At 36.9% G+C, this 25,023-nt stretch overlaps 1 protein-coding gene across 1 annotated transcript in view; it reads left to right on the top strand.

The window, feature by feature from the left end:
* Positions 1-12,657: 12,657 nt before the first annotated feature.
* CDS1 (CDP-diacylglycerol synthase 1) overlaps positions 12,658-25,023 on the top strand; it is a 72,638-nt gene continuing 60,272 nt past the window's right edge. The window contains exon 1 of the mRNA XM_023505772.2: positions 12,658-12,846. Within this exon, the coding sequence (XP_023361540.2) occupies positions 12,706-12,846 (141 nt within the window). The 5' untranslated portion in view covers positions 12,658-12,705. The remainder of the gene's footprint in view (positions 12,847-25,023) is intronic.

The raw sequence follows: 25,023 nt of genomic DNA on the forward strand, positions 1-25,023 counted from the left end.
ATTTCATGCATTTAAAAATATTTTAACAAAATTAACTTATTAAAAACATAATATTTTGTGTATTTATTTTGAGAAAGACTTTAACAGAGGTCCATAGCTCAAAAAAATTAATTAGATGAATTTAATATTTGATGGCTCAGTGTCATCTTGACAGGAGATCTCAGGGCAATGATGTAGAAGGAATAACTAATAGAGTGAATGACAGCGTCAGGATCCAAAAATACTGTGACAAGCTGGAACATTAAATTTAATCTAATAAGATGGATGAATTCAATAAGGATAACATGTAAATCCTTATGCTTGTATTAAAAAGATTATTTCATAAGTTTAAGATGGAAGAGGCATGGCTAGACATTGGTTTATCCAAAAAAGATCTGGGACTTTATTGAACTGATACTAAATATGAATCAACAATATAATTTTGAAGCACAAACTAAAAAGTTCATGTAATTTTAAAATGAATTAACAGAATTTTTAGGAGTAAGGTACTGTTGAAAACATATTATGTTTAGTTCTGGATGGTGAAGGGACTTACATATATGTAAAATAAGAATGTTTTGATAGAACTACGGTTATTTACCCGGGAGAAGAAAATATTCAGAGATAATTATTCTCAAGTGTTTGAAGGACAGTGACATGGAAGAGAGATTATACCAGATCGTTTGGTTCAGATACCAGAAATAGGAGCAAGATGTATAAGTTGCCAACTAGAAAATTTAGGCTTGGTGTCAGGAAAATTTTCCTAATAATTTTATTTGTCCAAAAGTGGAATCATCTGCCCTAGGAAGTTAAGGATTTCTCTGGAGATCTTTAAGGTAGTACAGTGGATTGAGTGGACTTGAGTCAGGAAGATTTGAGTTCAAATTGACTAGTCATGTGAACCTGGATAAATTGTTTTATCTTTATTTGTCATAATTTCCTCAATTGTAAAATAGAAATAATAATAGCATCCTCTGTACAGGATTGTTGTTAGAATTAGATGAAATATTTGTAAAGCACTTAGCACAGTATCTGCCCATGGTGGGTGTTGTAGAAAAGCTTATTTCCTTTCTCCTTCATATGTAGCTGAATCAAAACTTGTTGGGTTAGCTATAGTTAGATTGTAACATACTGTGAATAAATGGAAGTCATGTGTAATACAATTGAAAAGATAGGTTGGAGCCAGGTTGCAAATGGGCTTTAAAAGCCAAAGGAAGTCATCATAAGGTCAAATAAATAAAGAATCCCCATGCTGAGAGAGGACAACACTAAGGAAGAGTTTTGAGCTCAGATGCAGACACCTGGAGAAGTGGGAAAAAGAGTCACCACAAGAAAGCCAAGTCCAGCTACCGAAAAAAACAAAACAGATCTGAAGTTATACCAGATTATAAAGTAGAAGGGTGTCAAAAGTCAGCGGAAGCTCTACTAATTAGAGACCTCAAACCAGACCCCAGCTCTGATATATCATAACAGAAACTAAATAAATCCATAAACCCTGTTCATGTAGACAGAGGTTGGCCATACACTTCTCAAAGCAAGAGAAACTCTAGCAGGAGACAGGTATAAATAAGTATTTCCAGGTAGTGGTGGTAGCAGTGATAGAGGAATACTGAGGCATCAGTGTGATCTCCAACATCATTGGACTGAAACTAGAAGGAACAATAAGAGGGAACAGAATAAAATTCTGCTTTAATTTAATTTAATTAAACAGTTCTTGGGAAAAGATATTAAACTAACCATAAAGAAACTCCCAAAGGAAAAATATTCATTCTATGTAAATTGTATTCAAATTAAAAGGACTCTAAAATTACATAAATTGGTTTGCGAAAATAGAGAAATAAGAGATAAAAGGAACACCTACAGAGGCTTGCCATATTTTTGCATATGTGAGTTCGTTTTCCTCCTTTATGTTCTCTTTGGGATACAGACCCAATAGAAACACTGCTGGATCAAAGGATATATACAGTTTGATAGCCCTTTGGGCACAGTTCCAAATTGTTCTCCAGAATGATTGAATTAGTTCACAACTCCACCAACACTATATTAGTGTCCCAGTTTTCCCACATCCCCTCCAAAATTCATCATTATCTTTTCCTGTCATTTTAGCCAATCTGAGAGGTGTGTGATGGTATCTTAAAGTTGTCTTAATTTGCATTTCTTTGATCAATAGTGATTTAGAGCACCTTTTCATATAATTAGAAATGTTTTCAATTTCTTGATCTGAAAATTGTCTGTTCATATCCTTTGACCATTTATCAATTGGAGAATGGGAAAGCAGTAATTTTTAAAGTAATTTTGTGTTGGTTAAAAAATATAGAAATCCATTATTAAAACAGATTAGTTACAGAACACAGAAAAGCAAGCAAACCTAATTGACTAGTATTTTATAAGCACGAAAGCCTCAGCTATTGGGATAAGTACTCATTTTTTTGACAAAAATAATTGGGAAAATTGGACAGTAGTATGAGGGAAATGAGATTTAGAGTAATACCTCACAACTTATACCAGCATAATCTCTGAATAGATATATGATATAGGTATAAAAGGATTACATCACAAACAAATTAGGGAAACAGAGCAAAAAATTGCCTATCAGATCTATGGATAGAAGAAAAGTTCATATTAAATAAAAGAAAAGGAGATTATAGAATATAAAGTGAATAATTTTTATTATATAAAATTATGAAGTTTTATACAAATAAAGCATATAAAACTAAGATTAAAAGGGAAACAAACCAAGAAAAAAAGACTTTACAGTGAGTTTCTGTGATAATGATCTCATTTTCAAGATATATAAAGAACTAATTCAAATTAATAAGAGCCATTTCTTAGCTGATAAATAGTCTGATGACAGAAGTAATCAGTTCTCACGGGAAGAAACTCAAGCTGTCTATAGCCATTTTTAAAAATGCTCCAAAGCATAAATAAAGAAATACAAATTATAGCAATTCTGAAGGTATGTTTTATCCCCTTCAGATTGATAAAGATGACAAAGAAGAAATTATAAATTTGGGAGGGGTTTAAGGAAAAAGGAACTGTGATACACTGTTGGTGGACCTGTGAAGGGGTGGGATTGAAAAGCAATTTGAAATTATACATAAAAAATTACTAAACAGTGCATCAGATATATCACAGCCAAACTTATGCTGAAAAGTTATAAAAGAGTCCTATATCTATAAACTATTTATGCTATCTCTTTGTGGTGACCCCCCCCCAAAAAAAAATTTAAGGGGATGTCCATCAATTGGGGAATGACTGAGTAAATTATGACATATGGCTTTGATAGAATACTACTAGTTTGTGGAAAATGAGAAAATAGATGAATAGAACTAGGAGAATATTAACCTCCATTCTCCAAAAATAAACAATCTACTCTACTATAAGAAATGACGAGGCGGATGGTTTCAGAAGAATCTGGGAAGACTTATATTGATGCAAAGTGAAGTGAGCAGAACCAAGAAAACAGTGTATATAATAACAGCAATATTGTAATGATGATCAAAAATTATAAAAACTAGCTTTTCCAAGCAATAAAATGATCCATGACAATTCCAAAATATTCATGATTTTTTAAAAATGTTATCACCAAAGAGAGAATTAATGAACTCTAAGTGAGGACTGAGGTATACTCTTTTCACTTTCTTTATATTTGCAACATAATTAATATAAAAACATATTTTGCATGACTTCACATGTATAACTAAAATCATATTGTTTGCCTTCCAAATGGGCAGGGGAGGGCTGGAAGGAGGGAAATTTTTTGGAACTCATTTTTTTTAAAATGCTGAAAATAAACAAATGATGGTTTTATTTTTTTTGTTTTTTAAAGAAATACAAATACAAAATATGGGAGTCAGAATTCAAGCTAGGGGCTTGATGTAGCTAGCGGCTAGATGTAGCTACCAGCTGGAACTCTGAAAAGGTATGTTTAAGACTCAGTATGATTGATGAGATAATGATTCTCTAGCTAAATATATACTTAGTGTGATACTTAATGTGATGGAATGATGTAATGCTCTACAGCTGGCAAATGCTCAACATGGTGTAGTGACATAATCGTACTGAAGTATTTAAGGGCTGTGGGAGGGACATAGAGCTCTCTCAGCCACAGCTCTCAACCACAGACATAAGAGAAGACCCCAGATTCCAGATTTCATCTTTGACTAGCCACATGGCTCTCCTGACTCCTTCACTCCCCCACTATGACCAAGAACTCAAGCTGATCCTGAGATCCTCCAGAAAGCTAGTCTGGACTTTACACTTGATATAGCCAGCCCCACATCAATGACCCAATGAATCAAGATCAATTTTCAAGTGGACGGACTCAACCAGCAGCAATGCCATTGAGATGTAAATTTGGTTATACCCATACTTTATGTAATTGAGTTAAATTTTGAGCCTATTTACTGCTGCACCCAAGGTGGTATAAGGGAGAACTATGCCTCTGTTGTTGGGAAACACATTTGTATATTTGTTTTTGCTATATCTGTAAAAGTAAATATTCCTTTATAAAAACCAATGTTAAATAAGGTCTTGCAGGAGTGCATGTTGAAAACTATCTTTGAATGTATTTTGAAAAATAAAAAACTATTATTATAAAATGTACATTTTTTAAAATCCAGTGTTAAGTAGTTAAATGAATCTGAAGCACTGGCCTCCTAAAAAGGACATGAATGCTGAAGAGGAGCAGAGAAAAAATACCCAAGAAATTAAACCAGTCTAGCCCTGGGAAAATGGTCCCAGTTCATCTATGCTACTCTTAGAACAAGTCATAATTTTGATATAGTTTACTTTGTAACTGAAATAGTCAATGTAGCAAGGAAACAAATCAATGAAAGTCCTGTCCTCAGAGCATGAACAGTATTCCTCACCTGCTGTCAGCCCTTACAGAAAAGGGGTAAAAAGGCTTTTTTCAGAAAAAGGAGTGGTGACATATAGTGAAAGAGTTGTCTCATTCAGACTTCGTATGACTACTCTGTCTGGTTACTTCACTATGAATAGGGGTGTTTTGGATTGGTTGTTGAAACAGATAGAAGCCTCGCATGGGAGTGGGGGGAAGGCACCTAGCATCCTCTTTCATTCCTAACTGGTTGAAGAGAAGATGTTCTAAGTCTCAGGAGATGAGAGACCCTCCCCACCTGGACCTCATGATTTTAGGCCTCTGTGCTTTGCCTCTGAATTTGTTCCTTCCTGCTATTAGGTGAAGAAGTATCAGAGACAGTTATGATCTTATGAGCTTTGAAAGGTTCAGGAACTGGGATATGTATCAGACTACTAGCTGACCCAGAATAGATGACAGATATGAGGAGAAGCAATCCAGTCCAATAAGCAGAAGGATCTGGCCACCATCCAGCAGCTATATCCCATTGGAAAGTGAACTTGGTGGGGCAAATGCTTTGTAGCACATGTTGGTTTTAGCCCATTCTTCCCATGGACAAAAGTGATATACAGGAGAAAGGAGCCCCTAAGTGTTGGAGGAAATGTTTTATATTTCTGTTCTTGTTATAACTTCTCAGTTAAATCATATTAAGTAGCTTAATCACTGGTAGCTAATAGGAAGAATCCTCTAGAATAGGGACTCAAGCTGATATTAGAGAAAAAAGCCTTCTTAAACCCTCAAAAGTATTTCCCAAGATTCTTGGGGGAAGCACAGACTTGCTCTAGGAGCCTAAATTGCCTAGCCTTACTATACGTTCGTGCTCCATTGACACTAAACTGATTAGGACATCTGATCATGACCAGAAGAAACCAGATTGATCTAATTTCTCCAACTTTAATTTGTTCTTTCCTTTGAGTACCAAGCTCATCCTCTTATAGGGAACAGATAGCTGGGTCTCCCAACACCTCTGCAACCATATTCCATTGGTTTTTGCCAGCTCCTCCTCACTTGTAGCCACAACATGGGACCTTGAATCTGATGTCTAGTTCCAGCAGAAGGCTCCCTGAAATTTCTTCCCAAATCAACCATCCCACCCCCATTGCCCCATTGTCTATGCCTTAGGCACAACTTAATAGATTATTGACTGTTGACTCAGCAGTTATCTTTACTTCACTTCTACCCAGTCTTCCATCCCAGTAGGTCAGAGTTTTCCTAAAGTCTTCCTATGTTGTCTTAGACTAGATGGTGATTTTATTCTAATTTTTGTTATTTCTGCAGCTCTAAAATTTAACTTAAGGCACTATTTTAAGTTATTTGGAGGAGAATTTGAGAGCCAACTGGTTTCCTGCCCTATTCTATCATCTTCTCTCAATCTTTTGTTTTAATATTTCTGTCTTACTGAGCTATTGTTTTGGGATATGCCTTGCATCTTTTTCTTACAACTAGGTTCTTGATCCAAAGTTAATGTAAATAGCATTTGTTTCTGTTCTAGCCAAAAACTCTGAGCCTCTTTCCCCTCCAAACTGATTCATAAAACATGAAGGCAAAATAGGGTATCTTTTGCTTCATTTCTCACCATGCTTTTAATTGTTGAATGGATTTTGTCTCAGACAAACTGAGATATAGGAAAGAACTTAGTTTAAAAGGCCAAGGTATCCCAAAGCATCTGGGGCTGTTGCCAGTCATCTTGACCCATGTCTTGCCACTGGACTCCAATGACTGAAGGAAAGAGTGAAGCTGATGACTGAACAATTCTGCCTCACTTAACTCCCATTTCACTTGAAAGTCAAGATATCATTCTCCTGATGTCACTGATCCTCTTCAAGAACCAAAGACAAACAACAGGTTCTCATCTCTAGTCTTACACTAGATCCTGTCTGAAATGGTTCAATGATACCTTCTTTTATGCTATGCTTGTTTAGGGTACTGTTTGGGTCTGGGCTAACTTTAGCTTCTATTTGGCTCAGGTTAAAAGTGCTGTGCTAGACTTACCTTAAACATACCAAAGTTGCTTTCTCCTGAACTGGTTTTTAGGTATCCAAGTATGGGCTTGAGCAGGCTATATTCATGTGCTGGTTTGTTATTTGACTTCAGTTGGGAATTGTTCTGGGCCTACCCAGAATACCCCAAAGTTGCTTTCCTATTGCCCTAGGTCTTAGGGAAAGCACAAGATGGGCTTGCCCGCTGAGTTTAGGTAGGACAGGTGAGATTTTCTGGAAGCTTACAAATCTATAGATTATTTCAGGAAAAAGTATGATGATATATCGGAGGAGGATATTCATGGATATTCTATAACTGATTTTAGTTAGCTACCACATGGTTAGGAAGAGACTTTCATTGGGTGATTTATTGAAACTGTTGTCAACTTCAAAAAGGCCTGAGTCAGCACTAGCCATCTCTTTATTGCATTGTATCTGGGAGATTGACTTGAGTCCTTTACTCGAAGCTTCCAGTGAGAAAACCACACTGTAAGGAGAGAGGGGATAAGGGCCTTCTCCCCAAAAAGGCTTATGGCTAGTTGAGAAATGGGCTTATATCTTTGGTCTTTTTGTTCATTCTTTCAATATTTTAGGTTCAGGGAAGCAGAGTTTCAGATCTGAGTCAGAAGTATTAATTATAGAAATATGGAATTAGGTCAGCTAGTCAGTCTAGCATCAACATGCTAAGAAGCCAGGAATGTCTTTGGGAGTGACCTTTGAATCCGAGGCCAGTGGAATTAATGCTTCATTTGGACATGAACCTGACGTGACCAATGTCAAGTAGGAACAAAGTTAATTTTTTAACTAATCCTTAAGCATCCTTGGTAATATAGGAGGGATTATATTCCTGAAGTGTTGTGGGAAATGTTTATACATTTATTCTCTCTATATCTCTTAAATAGATATCCCTTTATAAAAAGTCAATCAGTATTAGGTATTTAAATGAAACTGAGGCACTAGTTATTGGTCCTCTAAAAATAGGGAGAACACAGTTCTTGGGGGCTCAAACCAATGGCAGAAAAAAGTCACCTACAAACTATTAAAGTAATCCTGAACAGTTACAGGGAGCTATAACTAGACATAGCCTCCTGGACCTAAATAGATAGGTCTGCACCACTTTGACTTTAACAATGGAAATCAAAAGGAAAAAAAATCAAAACTGAATCCAAGGAAATTGTAATAATTATTCTTGGGTGTGAAACCTTGCATATGATGTCAGACTATTTTTCATATATTAGAATGGCAAAATTATTTTTCCCCTCTTTTTTATTTTTTGCTATAAAGAATAGTTCTCTAGGAGTATATGTGGGGGGAAGATAAAATGGAAAATGTTAAAATGTGATGAAAAACCAAAAGACATAACTAAAATTTATTTTTAAAACAATGGAATGGTTCAGTTATGTTTGTTTTAAAAAGCTTTAAAGATGAACTTTTTTTCCCCTGGGATAAAACCCATTTGAACCAGAATAGCACAGATTTATCATTTCTTAATTGTGCTTCGCCTTTCTGTACTTTATCCATTTTCTTCACTACCTTGTAAAGCTTTATGGGTCTTAACTCAACATCAGATTTGAATGTTTCTGATTGAGACAGAAAGATTATTTGCTGACCTTTGTACATGTTGTTTCACTATCTCTCTCTGTTGGTTTCTTTCACAGTAATAAACTACTGACATGATCCTTCTAGTTGGGGCTTGTTTCCTATTTGTCCTTTCAAATATATCAGTCAATAGAGTAATGACCTTGGAGTTACAGATTAGCATATTTTCACCATCCTATGATGGTATTTGGAAGAGAAGTAATGAAAGTTTTGTACATTTATGATTACAAACTTTTTCTATTAAATAGATTTAATTGGACTCATTGTTAGTGCCAGCTTTGAGGCACTTTGCATCCTAGAGCTATTTATGTTAAATGTACTGGAAAGAACACTGGATTTGGAGTAAAAAAAACCTGGGTTGGATTCCCTGATTCTACTATTTATGATCTGTTTGAATTTAATTCATTTAGGCCCCAATTTTCTTATTTAAAAAAGAGAATAATAATAATAATAATACCTTAATACCAGATAGTCTGTCTATAAGACTTAAATGCCATGAATGCATAGTACTCTACTTTAGGACCACTCTCCCAATTAATTCTAACAAAGTTTATGTCCTAAGAGAGAAGATGGATATTATATTCCTCATGTTTCTGGGGTAACCCTGAGAGGCTGGGGTTTTAGTTCATGAATCCCTATTTTGTGTGTTCCCTGATATCAAATAATCAATAGAGATCAACTAGTTTTTAGAAAAGGGCATTTACTAGGGTGGTATAGCAACAGCAGTTGGTATAAAACAATCCCTTCTTCAGCTCAGGTTGTACATTTCCCCTTAACATCTAAGATCCCTCAGGAGAGTGGGCCCAAACTGAAAGTAAAATGGAAGCAAGACACAGAACACTTGTATTGTAACCAAAGATTGTCTCCCAACTTCAAAAGTCCTTTTCTTCTTTCTTATAGTCCTAATGGGGTTACTCTTGGAGGCTGGGCTTTGAGGATCAATGCCTTTAAGTCAGTAATTCTCTCCATTATGAGAGGTCCATATGTCTAAAGCTACCCCTATCCTCTGATGACTGTCTCTCCATATGTACCTGCAGGTGCTTCCTCTATCATCAACTACAACAACAAACCATGGCTGTTTTGTACTTTTTCTGTGGACCTCTGATGTCTCTGATGGGAGCAAATGAATTTCTTGAAATCAACAGGTTGCCTGGGCACTCCTTTTTCAAAACACTAATTCACCTAAGATCAGGAAAGAATAAGCATAAAAGGGAGACACAATATATCCATAGGCTTATGGTAGCCTATGAATGGCAGCCCCTTTCCCTACTCCCTCTCCAGCAGCTCATAGCATATGTTTCACTTGTTGCCCAGAAGGAAAAGAGATTTGAAAACCTGCTCTTCAAAGTTCCATGTGTTAGAATCCAGACAGGAAGTATTTGTTCATTTTCTGTACAATCTACTAAGAAAGACCAATCTAAGCTTACCCTAAGGCATGGGTCTTCACTGACCCATCATCCATTATATATGTAAAGTAGGTTTTAATCATAAAGTGCTTCTAAAAAGTTTCACATCAATCAGCATCCACTGTGTTCAGGGTACTGTATTGACTTGTGGGTGAATTGGATTTAAGTGGGGCAGAGGTGCATAAAGTTGTCCCTTTTTCTTCCAGAGTCATGGAAATCCAATGGCAAGACAAAAGCCAAACATGGATTACTCAAGACCTTTGTGGTTGTTGGAACAAATTGTTCTCATTTGCCTATTCCACCTGCAGAAGAATTCATTATACTTGGATTAGACATTCCCCTAACTCACTGCCAGTTTGTGGGCCTGTTAGTTACCCTCAAGCCCATCTACCATGAAAGTTTACTAAGATGTGGTCACTGTGCATGTTACAGCTTCTGGGAGTCAAAGATGAGAGTTAACTTCCAGGGAAACTCCAAAAGTGGATGGATAATCCTAAAAAAAAAAAGGGGGGGGGGGGAGGCTCAGCAAGTCCTCTTTGGACACTGATCAACCCTTAGTAATCTAAGTGTGATCCAGAGATCCATGGAAAGGAAGAGATGTCTGAGTTGAGCTCTCAAATGGAGGTGTGGAGTTCATGGCAGAAAGGCAGAAGGTAGTGATGAGGGTGAAGTATAAAAGATGAGATGATAAAATGATGAGGTCCTACAGGATGATGAAGTTATCCCAATAATGAACTTCTTGGAGTATGGTGAAGTCAGTCAAGCCTCATCCACCAATCAGAGAGGCAGAGAATGGTGGTGAGGTAGAATACTCAAATTAATGAGATCATATAGGATTATCCCAATAAAGAGTTTCCTGGGCCATGGGAGATCAGTTGGTTAAAGAAATCTCAACTGCCAAGTGAGAAATGAGATCACTAGTACCTCATACCAAATAATAGATTTATTTATTTCTCAATCTTAAATAGGAAACATGGGGTGGGGGAGGCACTGGCAATGGGGGAGGATTAAACAAGGTCTCATATTGGAGGTGACTTTTGAAAGGAACTGTGAGTGCTAAGACCCGGAGTTGGGGAAGAAATGTGTTTAGAAATGCTGGATTGCCTGTGGCAACACACTGAGAAGGTGAAATGTTCACTGTATGGGAAAACAACAAATCCAATTTGTATGTATTAAGGTGTGTATGAAGGAGAGTAATGTACAAGATTAGAAAAAGAGGTTGGAGCCAGATTTTAAATGGCATTAAGTGATAGAATTTGCATTTCATTCTAGAAGTACAAGGGAGCCACTGTGGTTAATGAGCAGGTGAAAATCATGATCAGATCTAAATTTTAGGCCCATTGCTTTTGCAGCTTTGATTTATATTTGATTCTAGAAATACTAGGAGCCACTGGGGTTTACTGAGCAGGTGAAAGTCCTGGTCGGATCTCAGTTTTGCAGCTTTGTAGAGGTTGCATATAGTACTTTAAGGCTGAAGCGCTGCTATATACATTCACATAAGTATATATGTATATATACAGGCATATGCATAAATATATATATATATCTTCGTTTTATCTTCAAAACAAAACAATAAAGTTATGCTACAATTTCCATCTTACAGATGAAACAACTGAAGCTTAAAAAGATTAACTGATTGATCCAGGATCACACAGGATCCGAATCTAGATCTCTCTGACTCCGATTCCATCGTTTTCCCCACAATAACACACTTTTACTCGTGCTGTAACTATTTCGTTGCTGTCGTTCTCATGCTCTTCCCGCCCCTCCAGAGTGTAGGTACCTATGCCCTAATTTCACGGGGCCCTGAATGACAAGGCAAGGTGAGACTGGGCGGTGATTACGAAGCGCGGAGCAGCGTCTTCCCCTCCTCGGGTTCAAGGGCATGACTCCGGATTAATTGCAGAGATCCTTTCAAGTCATTCCTGCTCAACGAGTTCTCCGCGAAAACATCTAGCCCTCAGCTGTCCATCATGTCAAGGATCGTGGGTACTGACGAGGTCCACGCCTGAGTGCCTGCTGGGCGACTGCGCTCAGTGCAGGTCAGTGTTTCTCAAGCGCCTGCTAAGTCACCCCCCAAATCCTCCACCTGACTCAGCTCCTTGACCTCCCACTACGCCGGTCTTCCTCGGCCCCTTCCCCGGCGATTTTCCCGGAGGAAAGAGAGAGAGGGTCATGGTGGGCGTGGCCCCGCCTCGGCCCGCCCCCGACAGGTCTGGGCTGCGTTCTCCGAACTGCAGTGCCGCGCCTGGAGATTAGGGGGTGGCCTCCAAGGGCCTGACGTTCTGCAGAGGGGCGGGGCCCGTGAGGCTCCGAATCTCGGCTTGGGGCTAAGAGGGTGACCGCGGGAAGAGGCCGAGAGTGCGGCCGAGGGCTACGCGGGCACCCAAAGTCTACGACACTCCCCCTCCGCCTCCTCCTCGCCCCGCCCCTCTCCTGCTTCTCCGCGGACCTGGGCCTCTACGTGCAGACGCGCACCTGGCAACCGGCGCCCGCTGGCTCGCGTCCGCCTGCGCCGCGCCTCTCCGCGGCTCCCCGGGTCTCCTCGCCTGGGCCAGGCTCCTCGCAGGCGCTCCGCGCTGAGAGGCGGCGCGTGGGGCTGTCACTCGCGTAGGGCCGAGGGCGTCGGCGGCGTCGCGCGCTCGCTCGCTCGTTGATGCCGTTTCGGGGGTGACCCCGGCGGCGGCGGCGGCGGCGGCGGCGGCGGCTCCGCGACTCCATCCCCGGCCGGAGCGGCGGAGGGGCGGGCTCCATGGCGCGGGGACTCTAGGCGCGGGGATCCGTGGGCGGCGGCGAGCGGAGCAGCGGCGGGGCAGCGGCGGCCGGGAGGGTGCGGGAGCCAGGTGTCCGGGCGGACGGTGACATGGGCGAGAGAGAGAGAAAAATATTAGAGCTGAGGCATCGGGCGGGCGGCGGCCTCGGCCCGGGGGCGGCGGCGGCGGCGGCGGCCCGCGAAGGAGACGGCGCTGGCGGCGACCACGAAGCCGAGAGCACCAGCGACAAGGTAGGGACTTCCGGGCCGGGCCGGCGCCGGCCCACCTGGGGCACAGGTGAGGGCGTCCAGGACCCTCCGCGGCTCTTCTCTTGGGCCTGTCGCGCCTCCTTACCTGCTTACATCCCTGGCTTGGCTACCTGGCCACTGGCCGGCCTCCCTCTCTGGACACCCCCCCCTCCCCCCCGCCTGCGTCCTTGCCCTTATTTTTACGGGCGAATATTCTGAGCTGTGTCTTCGGACCGTGCCTGGGGAAATCGGTTCCAGAAGCGTTTTATTTGGGCTGGCTCAGCTGTGGCTCAGGAATTGGGGGCCGCAATTAAGACGAAGCTGAGTGGGAAAGCGTCTGGGATTCCCCTGCGGGGCGCTCGACCTGCTAAGCGGGAGGGCTGTTCCCTGGAAACAAGCCTGTGGGGGGGGAACATTGATGAAGCTTCTATTGGCGACTCCCCGTGAGCTGAGACACGGACAGTTCTCCTGTACTTGTGTCTCGGTACAGCCTCGTCTTGTTTCTGTTCAGTGCGAGATTTTGCGGGTTTCTAAGTGTCACACGTGACATCTTTGTAATTTTCCAGCTTCTCTTTGGTTTCTGCAGCCACTTTCCCGATGTTGCAATTCTCCTTTCTACCAGCAAGTTTTATTTAACCTGACAGGTGAATTATAGGGATTTTTTTTTTTTTTTAATATTTTCCAGGGTTTTTTTTTTTTTGCAGTTGAGTAGATTTAGCATTGTCATTCTTTTTGGAATTGTCATTGTAATAAAATTTAAGTTTAATTTTAAAAAATAAAACATAGTAAGACACCAACCCTACACGTCTCTTGTAACGTTCAGCTGAGATAATGGATATAAAAGCTTTGCAAACTTTTTGTCAGTTATCACTGGAAGTATATGTGACAACTTATCCCTAACACTAATCACTTCAGAGTGTTCTGATTGTACTTTTAGAGTGCCCAGATACCCATACACGTACCTATATAGACACACATGCACATAGACATGCATATACATACTACATTGCTTCTCATTTTAAAGTTTATTGTGCTTTAAATGCAATTTAAAATAAAGTTTATCTGTTTTAATTTTTTTTTAGTCTGAATAAAAATGATGTCTTTTATGAGCTGTAAGTTGTCCTTTGATCATCTTGAGATGAGAATGAAGCACAGAAAAGATTTTTGCCTTCTTTAAGAAATAACAGAGGAGCAAGCTAGGTGGTGCAGTGGATAGAGCACCAGCCCTGGTTAGGAGGACCTGAGTTCAAATTTGATCTCGGACACTTAACGCTTCCTAGCTGTATGACCCTGAGCAAGTCACTTAACCCCAATTGCCTCAGGAAAAAAAAAGAAAGAAAGAAAGAAAAAGAAAAAAGAAATAACAGAACAGAACAGAGATTCCAACTAATGGCTCTTCCCATTATTTACAGTTTTCTATTTTATACTTTTTTATTCGCTTTATTCACTTTTTATTTTATATAGATATTCATATTTGTCATTTTGTAAAATTGCATAAATCATTAAGTGCTTCTTACTTGACTTACACAGTGCTTAATAATACAAACACCCACACACATTCCAAAACTTTCCCGGTTCTCCAGAACTGAGATATAACATGTACACAAATCAATACAAAATATTTATAAAATAGAATAGTATGAGGGAAACTAAAGGAAGGAATCGGGAATATATTTTATAGTCAGTGGTACTTAAGCTGAGCTTAGGGATTCTAAGAGGTAAAAGTAGTACATCAAATACATTATTTATATAATTAGTTTTCAAAGGTTCACTATTAACATATAGTCAAATGATAAACATACTTGTTGAAAATTTTTTTTTCTTTTTGATTATATTATTGGAATATGTTCCCGGCAGCCATAAAAGATCAAATCATATGATCATAAAAAGATAATTTTGTGCTTGCTTTTTTATTTTTGTTGCCTCATGTTGCCAGGTTAATGAAATTTTTTTATTCTGGAAAATGATTTACATTGCCACCAACAATATTTTATGTTTGTGGCCCCAGCATTGTATTTTACAAACTTTACTAATTTTATCACTTTAAAACAAGCTAACATTTTGCTGTAGAAAGGAGAGTTGCTATTTTTTGTTTTCCTATCTTGAATCAGAGGTATCCATGCTTTCTTGACTGTCCCTGGAACACCAACTTTGGCAGATTCTTGTCAACCTGAGAAGGTCTCTATCTAGGTGGTATCCTGCATATATAAACTTTCAAGAGAGTCTGTCTAAATTCATTGGGCACAGAATTAGATATAAGGAGAATACTATGTAATTTTTTTTTTAACATTACATTATTAGTTTGCACATTTCTTAGGTGTATAGGTGTGCTCTGAAATCTGTTAATTGTCTTTAGATTTTGATCATTTGTCCATTGGAAATTGTGTGTTTCTCTCAGATAGCTATTCACTATTCTGTATATTATATATGTATATAATTTTTATTTGATACTTAAAAATCCATTCACATCATTCTATATTTAATTTGTTCATTTAATTATACCAGTTCCTCGGTAGAACAAAATAACAACTTGAAAAAGTTAAATAGTATTTGAGGGAAGAAACTGTTTAATGATGGGCAATTTCTGCTCATTTGATTTCTCTTACCCCCCTCCATTCCTTAGAATGAATGAGATAGAAGAAAGAGTCTGACCTTTTCCTGGGTTGGTTTTATTTCCTATGTGGCTCACAGTTGACTGAGCACTAAAATCATAATTATAAACCACATGTTCCTTTTTTCGTAGGCTAGCAGAGAAATAATCTTGCTTGGCCATTTGTATTCATCTAGAAGGTTTCTATTGTATTCACTCTTAACTTGCATATGTTCTCTTTTGTCTTGTGGTGAAACTGAATGAAGAAACATATGCATTCTAATATAATCACAGGAATGGACCCTTATTGGAGGGTTCTTAGTCCCTTCTCCCCATATCTGTAAATTTTCCTGACAAGTAAGCCTTTTTTTTTAAAATACTTTTTTTGTTTGTTTTGTGTAAGTAGAAACTTCTTTAGATCAGTAGCTCCTTGTTTATGGTGAAAAATGAAATTTAACATTTGTTTTCCATAGCAACTATCTTTTTTTTCCTGAAAAAAAAAACCCTTCCTTTTAAAGAGATCTTTAACACCCTTTCAGCTATAGTTATTTAAAAAATGTATTTCTTTTATGGGTAATTTAAGGAATTTCTAAGGGTAAATATAACTATAGACAATTCCTGAATTAGATGAAGTTTCATTAATTGTGAACATGTTCCCTACTCTGTTGATTTTCTTTTTCTTTCTTTATTTGATTGTTTTGTTAATTTTATTTTAGATAAATATAATCAAACTCAGATACGTCATCTCTAATAAATTCTTGACTAGCAAAACAATAGGGAAAACTATACTTCTGATAAGTTCTGTTTTGTTTTTTGTTTTTTTTTAACATTGTTACATTTAAAAAGGCCTATCAGGGAGTAAGGGTAATTAAGCTCTGATAAATTGGCTCCCATGTTTTTACTGACAGTCAACAACAAATAGTGCTCAGACTTGATATAGAGGTAGCCACTAATCTAGGTATTTTGACAAATGGTGAATGTAGAATTACAATTCTTTTTGTTCATTGGATTTTGTATAATATGAGGAAAAGAGATGACAGATTCATAAATCCCCCAAATCATTTTATGCTGGAAAGCTCTATTCTATCATTTGACTTATTTTGTTTTGGTTTATCCTGTGTCTACTTTACCTTCCTTATCCCACCCCCCACCTACCAAAAAAGTTAAATACTTTTACTTTTATCTGTCAGGAAACATAATCACTCTTTGTATGTATGAATGCTCTAAGGAGAGAAAACTTTGAGAATAGATGGAATTGCAGATAATTTTTATTTCGTTCTATAGAAGTCTGGTGTAGTCAAGTTTGAGGCATAGGTAAAGTAAACTGCCATATATCAGGGGTAGAAATTATATACTATAATAAAAACCAATGAAGAAAAAATAACTTAAACAAAAGATTACCTTGAAAACTAAATTTTAAAAATAGTGATAATTTCCTTTCGTTTTTTGTTTGTTTGTTTGTTTTAGAACAGATACATGGAAGATAGAAATTTCCCCAAATTGCTTTCTTAACTGTCAACAGGTGACATTGCTTGACTAAAGAAGGAACATTAAAAACACTATGTGATTTTGGATAATTGAATTTGAAATGAAAACTTTGGTTTATATATTGAAGTTATAATTGCTGTCATTCATTACTTCACTGAATATTTGTTTATAGTAGCTTGAATTTTTTTAAGTCATTAGGAAAAAGATTTTATAATATCCAAAATGAATTTTTTTAAACTTTTTAGCTTTAAATTCTGTTAGGCTCTGAATCATTTCTTTCGGATATCTGGTTGTGAATCTCACATTTAACAACTCATTTGATACCTTTTCATAAAAATACTGCTCCACCTCTAACATCCCATTTGTATGTATCTTCTTTATGAGGTGAATTTGTTCTTGACTCTGACAAACATCTGATTGACCTCTCAGTTTATCTGTTCCTTTAGTTCTTGCTTGTACTTGACTGGTTTATACTTGATTGGTATTCCCAATCTGAACAATTTAACCATTTCAATATTACTCTCACTGAGAACCTAGATTCTTCCTCCTTAACTTTTCAGTATGCTAATTCTCAACCAATATCAATTCAACCATTATCATAGAAACAATAGGAAATTAATCAAACAGACTGACAATGAGACAATATCCAAAATGTTTAGTGTTCCTTAGGGGATAGCTCTGAATTTTTTCAACAACAAAAGAAAGAAAAGACAAATAAGAGTTGAACACACAACTTTTTTTTTTTTTTTTTTTAAGAGAAAAATATATAAAAATAGATACAGATGTTGAATTTTGTCAAAAGGCATTTTGGCACCTACTGATAAAATCATATTGTTTTGTAGATGGCCACAGATAATGGGGAACCCTGGCGAAGTATAAGACCCTTTAGTCCAGTAAAGAACCCTGTTGACAATGTCTGGTTTGCCTCCCCATTCCCCACTAAAGGCTTTTTGGCCTTCCTGAGAAGTTAGGGGGTGGGACAGCCTGTGTTGTACTTGAAGCAGAGTTATGCTAATGTGGCAAGGAAACCTCTGCATACAATAGCAAGTTGTTTATGTGGTCCTGAAAGCTCAGTATCCTATTATGTTAAGTGTATTATGGAAGCATGGAGTGTATATAAAAAACCAACTTCTCTTAGTTTCTAATTCTTTCCTGCTACAGATAGAACTGCTGAAATACATATGGGTCTTTTTCATCTTTGATTTCTCTGGAATATAGACCCAATAGTGCTATTGCTGGGTTTTATATGTATATGTGTATACAGTTTAGTAATTTTCCAAATTATTTTTCTTAAATGTTGGGCCTATTTGGAATTTGATCACAGTTACCTTAGTGCATCTTTCATTCCACAGATCATCCAAAATTTGTCATTTTCATTTTTCTTTTCTTTTTTGGTCATCCTGGCTGTTCTTTTGGATGTCAGGTGAAATCTCAGAGTTTTAATTTGTTTTTCTAATCATTAGTGATTTAGAGCATTTTATCATTAATCTGAATTTCTTCCTTTGAGAACTTCTTAATTGTTAACTTATGAGCATTAATCTATCACTTGAGAGATGTTCATGTTTGGTGGTGATAGTGCCTCTGTCTACTGATAGCTTTTTAGAGTACAATAAGAAGGAACAAAGATACATTACAAAGTGTAGTATTGTCGGAAGGATCTGATATTTGGAATCAGAACCTGGCTACAAATCCCAGTTCTGCCACTTGCTGCCTGCATGCCTTTAGGCACATCACCTAAGTTATAATATTCGATTTCTTTCTCTGTCCAATGAGCTGGGTTCTAAATCTGTCAAGTTTATGAGATACTGTGGGATCAGCTATCATGTCCCTCCTCTGTTTTCTCCAGGCTTTGATAAGGAAGTACCATGTTAGATAGCCCAGAATGACCCAGAGTCACTCTTCTTCAGCCTCAGCCTCTGGGTATTTGATTTTTGCTGCGATTGGGGGACTACTCCTAAGGCTCTAGGGGCATCTGGAATTCCACCCACTGGGGTTTGCTTTCTTCCTGCCCTGGAGGCTTATTTATACTAAGATCTTTGCAGGAATCCATCATTCTGAATTCTTAGTTTAGATTGGAAGTTAAGAGATAGTTTTATTTTATCCATCTTAATGGAGTCTGCATCTTTAAGCCCTAATTCATTCTTTTTAGGGGATCTGGACTCTAATGCATTTCAGCATATCATTTCCCCACAATTCCCCCAGTAGATATTCTTGGTATTTCAAAGATGGGGATGAAGAAATAAATAATCCAGACCCTTTTAAGTGATTGATTATAGCTCTCTTCCAATTATCTCTGCAGAATTCTGAGGTTGAGAGAAGCATCACAATGTAAACATAAGAATGGAAAAGATTTTGTCAATATATTAGGCCTTCCATTTTTTGACCTGAATTCTGCACTTGATTTCTCCCGTTACACTTGTGAAAGCTTTTGTCAAACATGTCTCTCACTGTTTTATGCCTTATTACCTGATTTTTTAAATCAGAATATTAATGAACAGGATTGTTTCCTTTCTGCTGATTTTTTCACAAAATCATGAATGATTTCTACCAGGTATTGAATAGTTATTGAGTTCTCTCCATTTTGGAAGAAAGGGACATTAATAATTCTTGAGCTTTTTTCATTGTCTTGGTTAGATTTGTGTATAAGATAGTCTGGCTTGGCAAGAAGAAGCCTCAGCCCCACACCCCCATTTTTATTCCCCTTCAGGTGAGATAGGTGAAGGAGGAAATAGAACAAAAGATAGCTTAGTGTTGTGAGAATAAGAGAGGGAGTTCTCTGCAAATTGTCCTACTTTTTTTTTTTCTAGTACAATATAAAAGTCCTCAGCTGAAGGGCAAAGAGGAACTAAGGGAGGTTTAAGGAGAAAAGGTTTGGAAGAATGTTTAAAAAAAAAAAAAAAAAAAAGTCTTCCTCACAAATGTAATAATAGTAGCAGTGGTTATTTTTATATGGGAGAATGAGGAAAGTTAGGAAGAATAACTGCCTGAATTTCTGAAAATTTTTCATATGGAACAAAAAGATTTGTTATATTTGACCGCAGAGGTCAGAAGTAGAAACCATGGGTAGAAGTTACAAAGAGACTTATCTGGAGTTAGGGTAAGGCAAATAAACTTCTCAGCAGTTAGAGTGTGGAGAAATGCAGTAGGTTATACAAACCATTCCAGTATCCTTGCCAAGAAACCCCCAAAAGGGATGACAGAATCAGACACAACTGAAAATGACTAAAAGCCCTTATGAGGTATGGTGACGTTTCTATCATTGGGAAAAGGAAATGGCAGAGAGGGCAAATTCAAGAAAAGTAATGAAAACGTTTCAGATAGATTGTAGAATAGATTCTTTTGTTTGTTTCTTTTAAGTTAAAGTAGGTGGCTACTGAGGTTGGATATAGTGTTTTATAAATTTCAACCTTAGCTGATTGAAATATACTACAGGTATCTTCATTTTACAAATGGGGCAAGTGAGACTTTAGGAAGTTGTCACCAAAGTCAGAGTAATAATAAGTATCAGAGCTTGTATTTGATCTCAAATCTCTTGAATCCAAGATCAGTGTTATTTTCCGTTATGTTAAGTTAACTTAATTAGTTAGGCCTCTGTTCTATAAAAGCACTGTTTTTAATTAACATTTCCTGATACTGTACTTGTGCTGCCTCTATCATGCTACCTTTCATTCAAGTTTTTTTTTTTTTTTTTTTTAATAGTTGAACAGCATTTCATGCAATTCTTCAGTAACTACCAAAGCTAGTTATAATTTTGGAAGTGATAATTGCTGTTTCTCATGTCTTTTCCTAGGTAAGACCATGGACACTAAGAACAAGGACCTAAATGCTTCCTGCTTTCTTAACTTTACTGTTTGTGGTTTTCTTTAGCAAGCAGTTCAGAAATCTCTGCTCTTGGGTTCCTCATATGTATATTGGATATATTTATCTCATAAAGTGAGTTTGGAAGGATCACATTAGGTAGTGGATATGAAAATACTGTGAAAAATATAGAGTTCTATGAAAAATGGAAGGCTATTGCTAGTATTGTTTCTGCTTTATTTTTAACTCATGAAGAGTTTGGATTGAGACAATGAGAAATGAGTATGCATATGGTTTCCAGCTCAAATGATAGTAAATTATGGTTCTCAGATTCCATTCATTTTCTGAATTAGCTGACAGAACAATGAATTTTATTTAATTTCATTTTTTATCGTTTAGATAAACTTTAAAGAATATATCTTTTAGGATTTTTCTTTAAGTGTCACCAAAATTTTTCCCATATTCCTCCCGATGGCAACAAATAATATTTTTCTTTTCCTTTTTATTTTTTTGCCGAGGCAGTGATTTGTCCAGGGTCACACAGCTAGGAAATAATTGTCTGAGGTTAGATTTGAATTCAGATCCTCCTGACTTCAGGGCCATTCTTCTATCCACTGTGCCATCTAGCTGCCCCCAGCAAATAATATTTTTAAGAAAAGAGGAGAATTTTGCAAGACTGATAAATGAATTTATCACCTCTGCAAAGGAATAAAGATGAGAGTGTCCTCTCAATATCTTGTCTTTGGAATTAGACTTATTTTTGGTTCTGTTTACAGTGTTATCAATGAGTACATGTTCTTTTGGCTCAATTTATCTCACTTTGTTATCAGATCATGCATCTCTCTCCATACTTCTCTGTATTCATCTTATTTGCTATTTCTTGCAATACAGTAAAATTTCTTTACATTCACATGCCACATTTTGTTTAGCCATTCCCCAAATTACTTTCTTCCCAATTCTTTCCTATAACAAAGTGCTACTACAAATATTTTAGTGTGGTTGTAGGGGAACTTTTCTTATCAGTGGCCTGTTTGGGACATAAGCTAGTAATGGAATCTATGGGTCAAAAAGATCAAAAATGCTTTTTAGGCACTTTTATTTGCAATAATTACATTGCTTCCTAATACGGTTACACTGATTCACTCACTTCACCAACAATGTCCTGTTGTGCTTATTTATCTTCAACCCAAAGAACACTATTTCCATTTTTGACATTTACCAATATACAAGGTATGAAGAACAACCTCGATTGTTTTAATTTGCATTTTGCTTATTAGTATTTTGGAGAATTCTTTCTTATTTGTAAGTAGTTTGTAATTCTTCTTTGAGAACTGTTTGTTCATGTCCTTTGACAACTCTTTAATTTTAAATGTCTTATCATAGATGACACTTTAATTTTGTACAGAAACTTTTCAATTTCATGAAATCATCCTTTTATCCTTTAAAATCCTTTTATTTTGGTCAAGAATAATCCCTCCCTTTTCATAGCTGTTTCTTTTCAAATTTTTTTCATGCTATGATCTTATACCACCATTTATTTATCATTTAGAATTTATTATGGAATATGGCATGTAATGTTGATCTAAGCCTAATTTAGGCCAGACTGATTCTTAGTTTTTAATCAAACAAGGAGTCCTTGTGTAAATAATTTGTTTTGTGGTGTGTCAAGCGCTGGATTTTTTTTTTTTTTTTGACTCTCCCTTTTCTAGTCTTTTTCATTACTACTGCGTTGGGAGATAAGTCATTAAATTTTCAGTGGATATGTTTACACCACAGAGATGATCAAATGCTACAAATTTAGAACTTGATTGTTTTGTTGGTTGTTCAGACTTAAAGTTGTGGAGAAAATGTTAATACAAATTAAATTTAACTATGTCCTAAGTATTTTGGAAAGTTGGTTGGTAAACATTTATCGATAAATATGTATTATGTATGCGTACATATATGTGTACCATATACATATGTATCTGTGTGTGTGTGTGTATATATATATATATGTATGTATGTATATATACCCCCCCCTCCAAACCAGTATAAACGGGTTTGATAATTGCTGGTTTCATGATAGATTGAGGCCTAGAAATTCAATTTCTCCTTCATCCCTCCTTTTCGTTGTTTCCTTTGATAGACTGACATTTTGTTTCTCCAAATGAATTTTGTTATTCTATTTCTGTAAAGTATCCCTTTGGTAGTTTGACATAGCATTAAAAGTATAGATTAACTTTAATAATTTTATTTTTATTACATTGTTACAGCCCAGTTGGGCATTGCACATTTCTCCAGCTATATTCTTTATTTTTTTTTTAAGAATTATGTTGTAATTAAATCTGTATGAGTATGGGTGCTTTGATAGATTTGTTCTCAAATATTTTGTGTATTTTGTAATTATTTTGAATGGTATTTACTTTTTTATTGATATAGATATAGAAATGTATCATATCATCAGCAAATAAGGACAAATTTATGCCCACTTTTATGTCCTTACAATATTAAATAAAAGTCAGGAATTTATTAAGTTACCATGTGCCAGGCAATTATTCTAAATATAGAGAATACAAATCAGTTCCCTTTCTCAAGACACTTAACATATTAATGGAGGGAAAACAAAAGTAAACTAAAGTGTTTAATGGGAAGAGGGAATGTACTTGCCCAAAGAGAAATGAAAGAGGGAAAGCTGCTGGCCTAGGCAGGTATCAGGAGGAATTGGCCAACCAGAGAAAGGAGAGAGTTCAAAAGTATCTTTTAGGGTGAGAAAGCTACTAGGTGAAGGAAGAAGTCTGTGGAATCTGGAGTAGAACCTAGGAAAAAATGGAATGAAAGAGTGAATATTTTATATTTCTTTTGGCTTATTATTAACTTTCTAAAATTCTGCCATATGATAGTGGGAGAGTGATCATCTTTGCTTTATTTGTGTTTTTCAGTGTCTCTTCATTGCATATGATATATGGTTTTGATTTTAGGTAGATATTAAGAGATTTTTTAAAAATAGGTTTCACAACGAATCCAACCATTCTGGAGAGTAGTTTGGAACTATGCTCAAAAAGTTATCAAACTGTGCATACCCTTTGATCCAGCAGTGTTACTACTGGGCTTATATCCCAAAGAGATACTAAAGAAGGGAAAGGGACCTGTATGTGCACAAATGTTTGTGGCAGCCCTCTTTGTAGTGACTAGAAACTGGAAACTGAGTGGATACTCATCAGTTGGAGAATGGCTGAATAAATTGTGGTATATGAATATTATGGAATATTATTGTTCTGTAAGAAATGACCAACAAGATGATTTCAGAAAGGCCTGGAGAGACTTACACGAACTGATGCTGAGTGAAATGAGCAGGACCAGGAGATCATTATATACTTCAACAACAATACTATATGATGACCAGTTCTGATGGACCTGGCCATCTTCAGCAAGGAGATCAACCAAGTCATTTCCAATGGAGCAATAATGAACTGAACCAGCTACGCCCAGAGAAAGAACTCTGGGAGATGACTAAAAACCATTACATTGAATTCCCACCTGCATTTTTTATTTCCTTCACAAGCTAATTGTACAATATTTCAGAGTCTGATTCTTTTTGTACAGCAAAATAACAGTTTGGTCATGTATTTAAAAAAAAAAAGAATTTAAAAAAAATAGGTTTCACAACATAGCATTTTCACTCTCTCTGTTGTTTGCTTGCATTTTGTTTTCTTTCTCAGGTTTTTTTTCTCCCCTTCTTGATCCAATTTTTCTTGTGAAGCAAGATAACTATAAATATGTATACATATATTGGATTTAACATATATTGTAACATATTTAACATGTATTGGACTACCTGCCATCTAGGGGAGGGGTGGGGGGAAGAAGGGGAAAATTTGAAACAGAAGGTTTTGCAAGGGTCAATGTTGAAAAAATAATCCATGCGTATGTTTTGTAAATAAAAAGTGTTATTGGCCTGAACTCTGAACATTAAACAAAGGATTCTTACAAGGTACTAAGTCAGTGGAATTGATAGAGACAATAGTTATCTAATTTAGCATGGTTCAGTATGATTGATTTAATCCTACAAGGAGATGTTATGGGCCAAAACTTGAAACCAGGTACTAAGTGGAATTGAGACGATGGTTAAATCCGAGTTTAGCATTGATTTAATCCTACAACAAATAATGGTTTCCTAGTGATATAATGATTGGTATACGTAATGGGCTGAGCTTTGAGCTGATGCACTGAGGTCCCAAGTACATGAGGCTAGATAGTAATTGGGCTATACTCTATTAATATACATGATTGGATAAAGAATGGTCCCTGCCCACTCTCCGTGC

The sequence above is a fragment of the Sarcophilus harrisii genome, chromosome 6 (genome assembly GCF_902635505.1).
Source record: "Sarcophilus harrisii chromosome 6, mSarHar1.11, whole genome shotgun sequence".
Taxonomy (NCBI): Eukaryota; Metazoa; Chordata; class Mammalia; order Dasyuromorphia; family Dasyuridae; genus Sarcophilus; species Sarcophilus harrisii.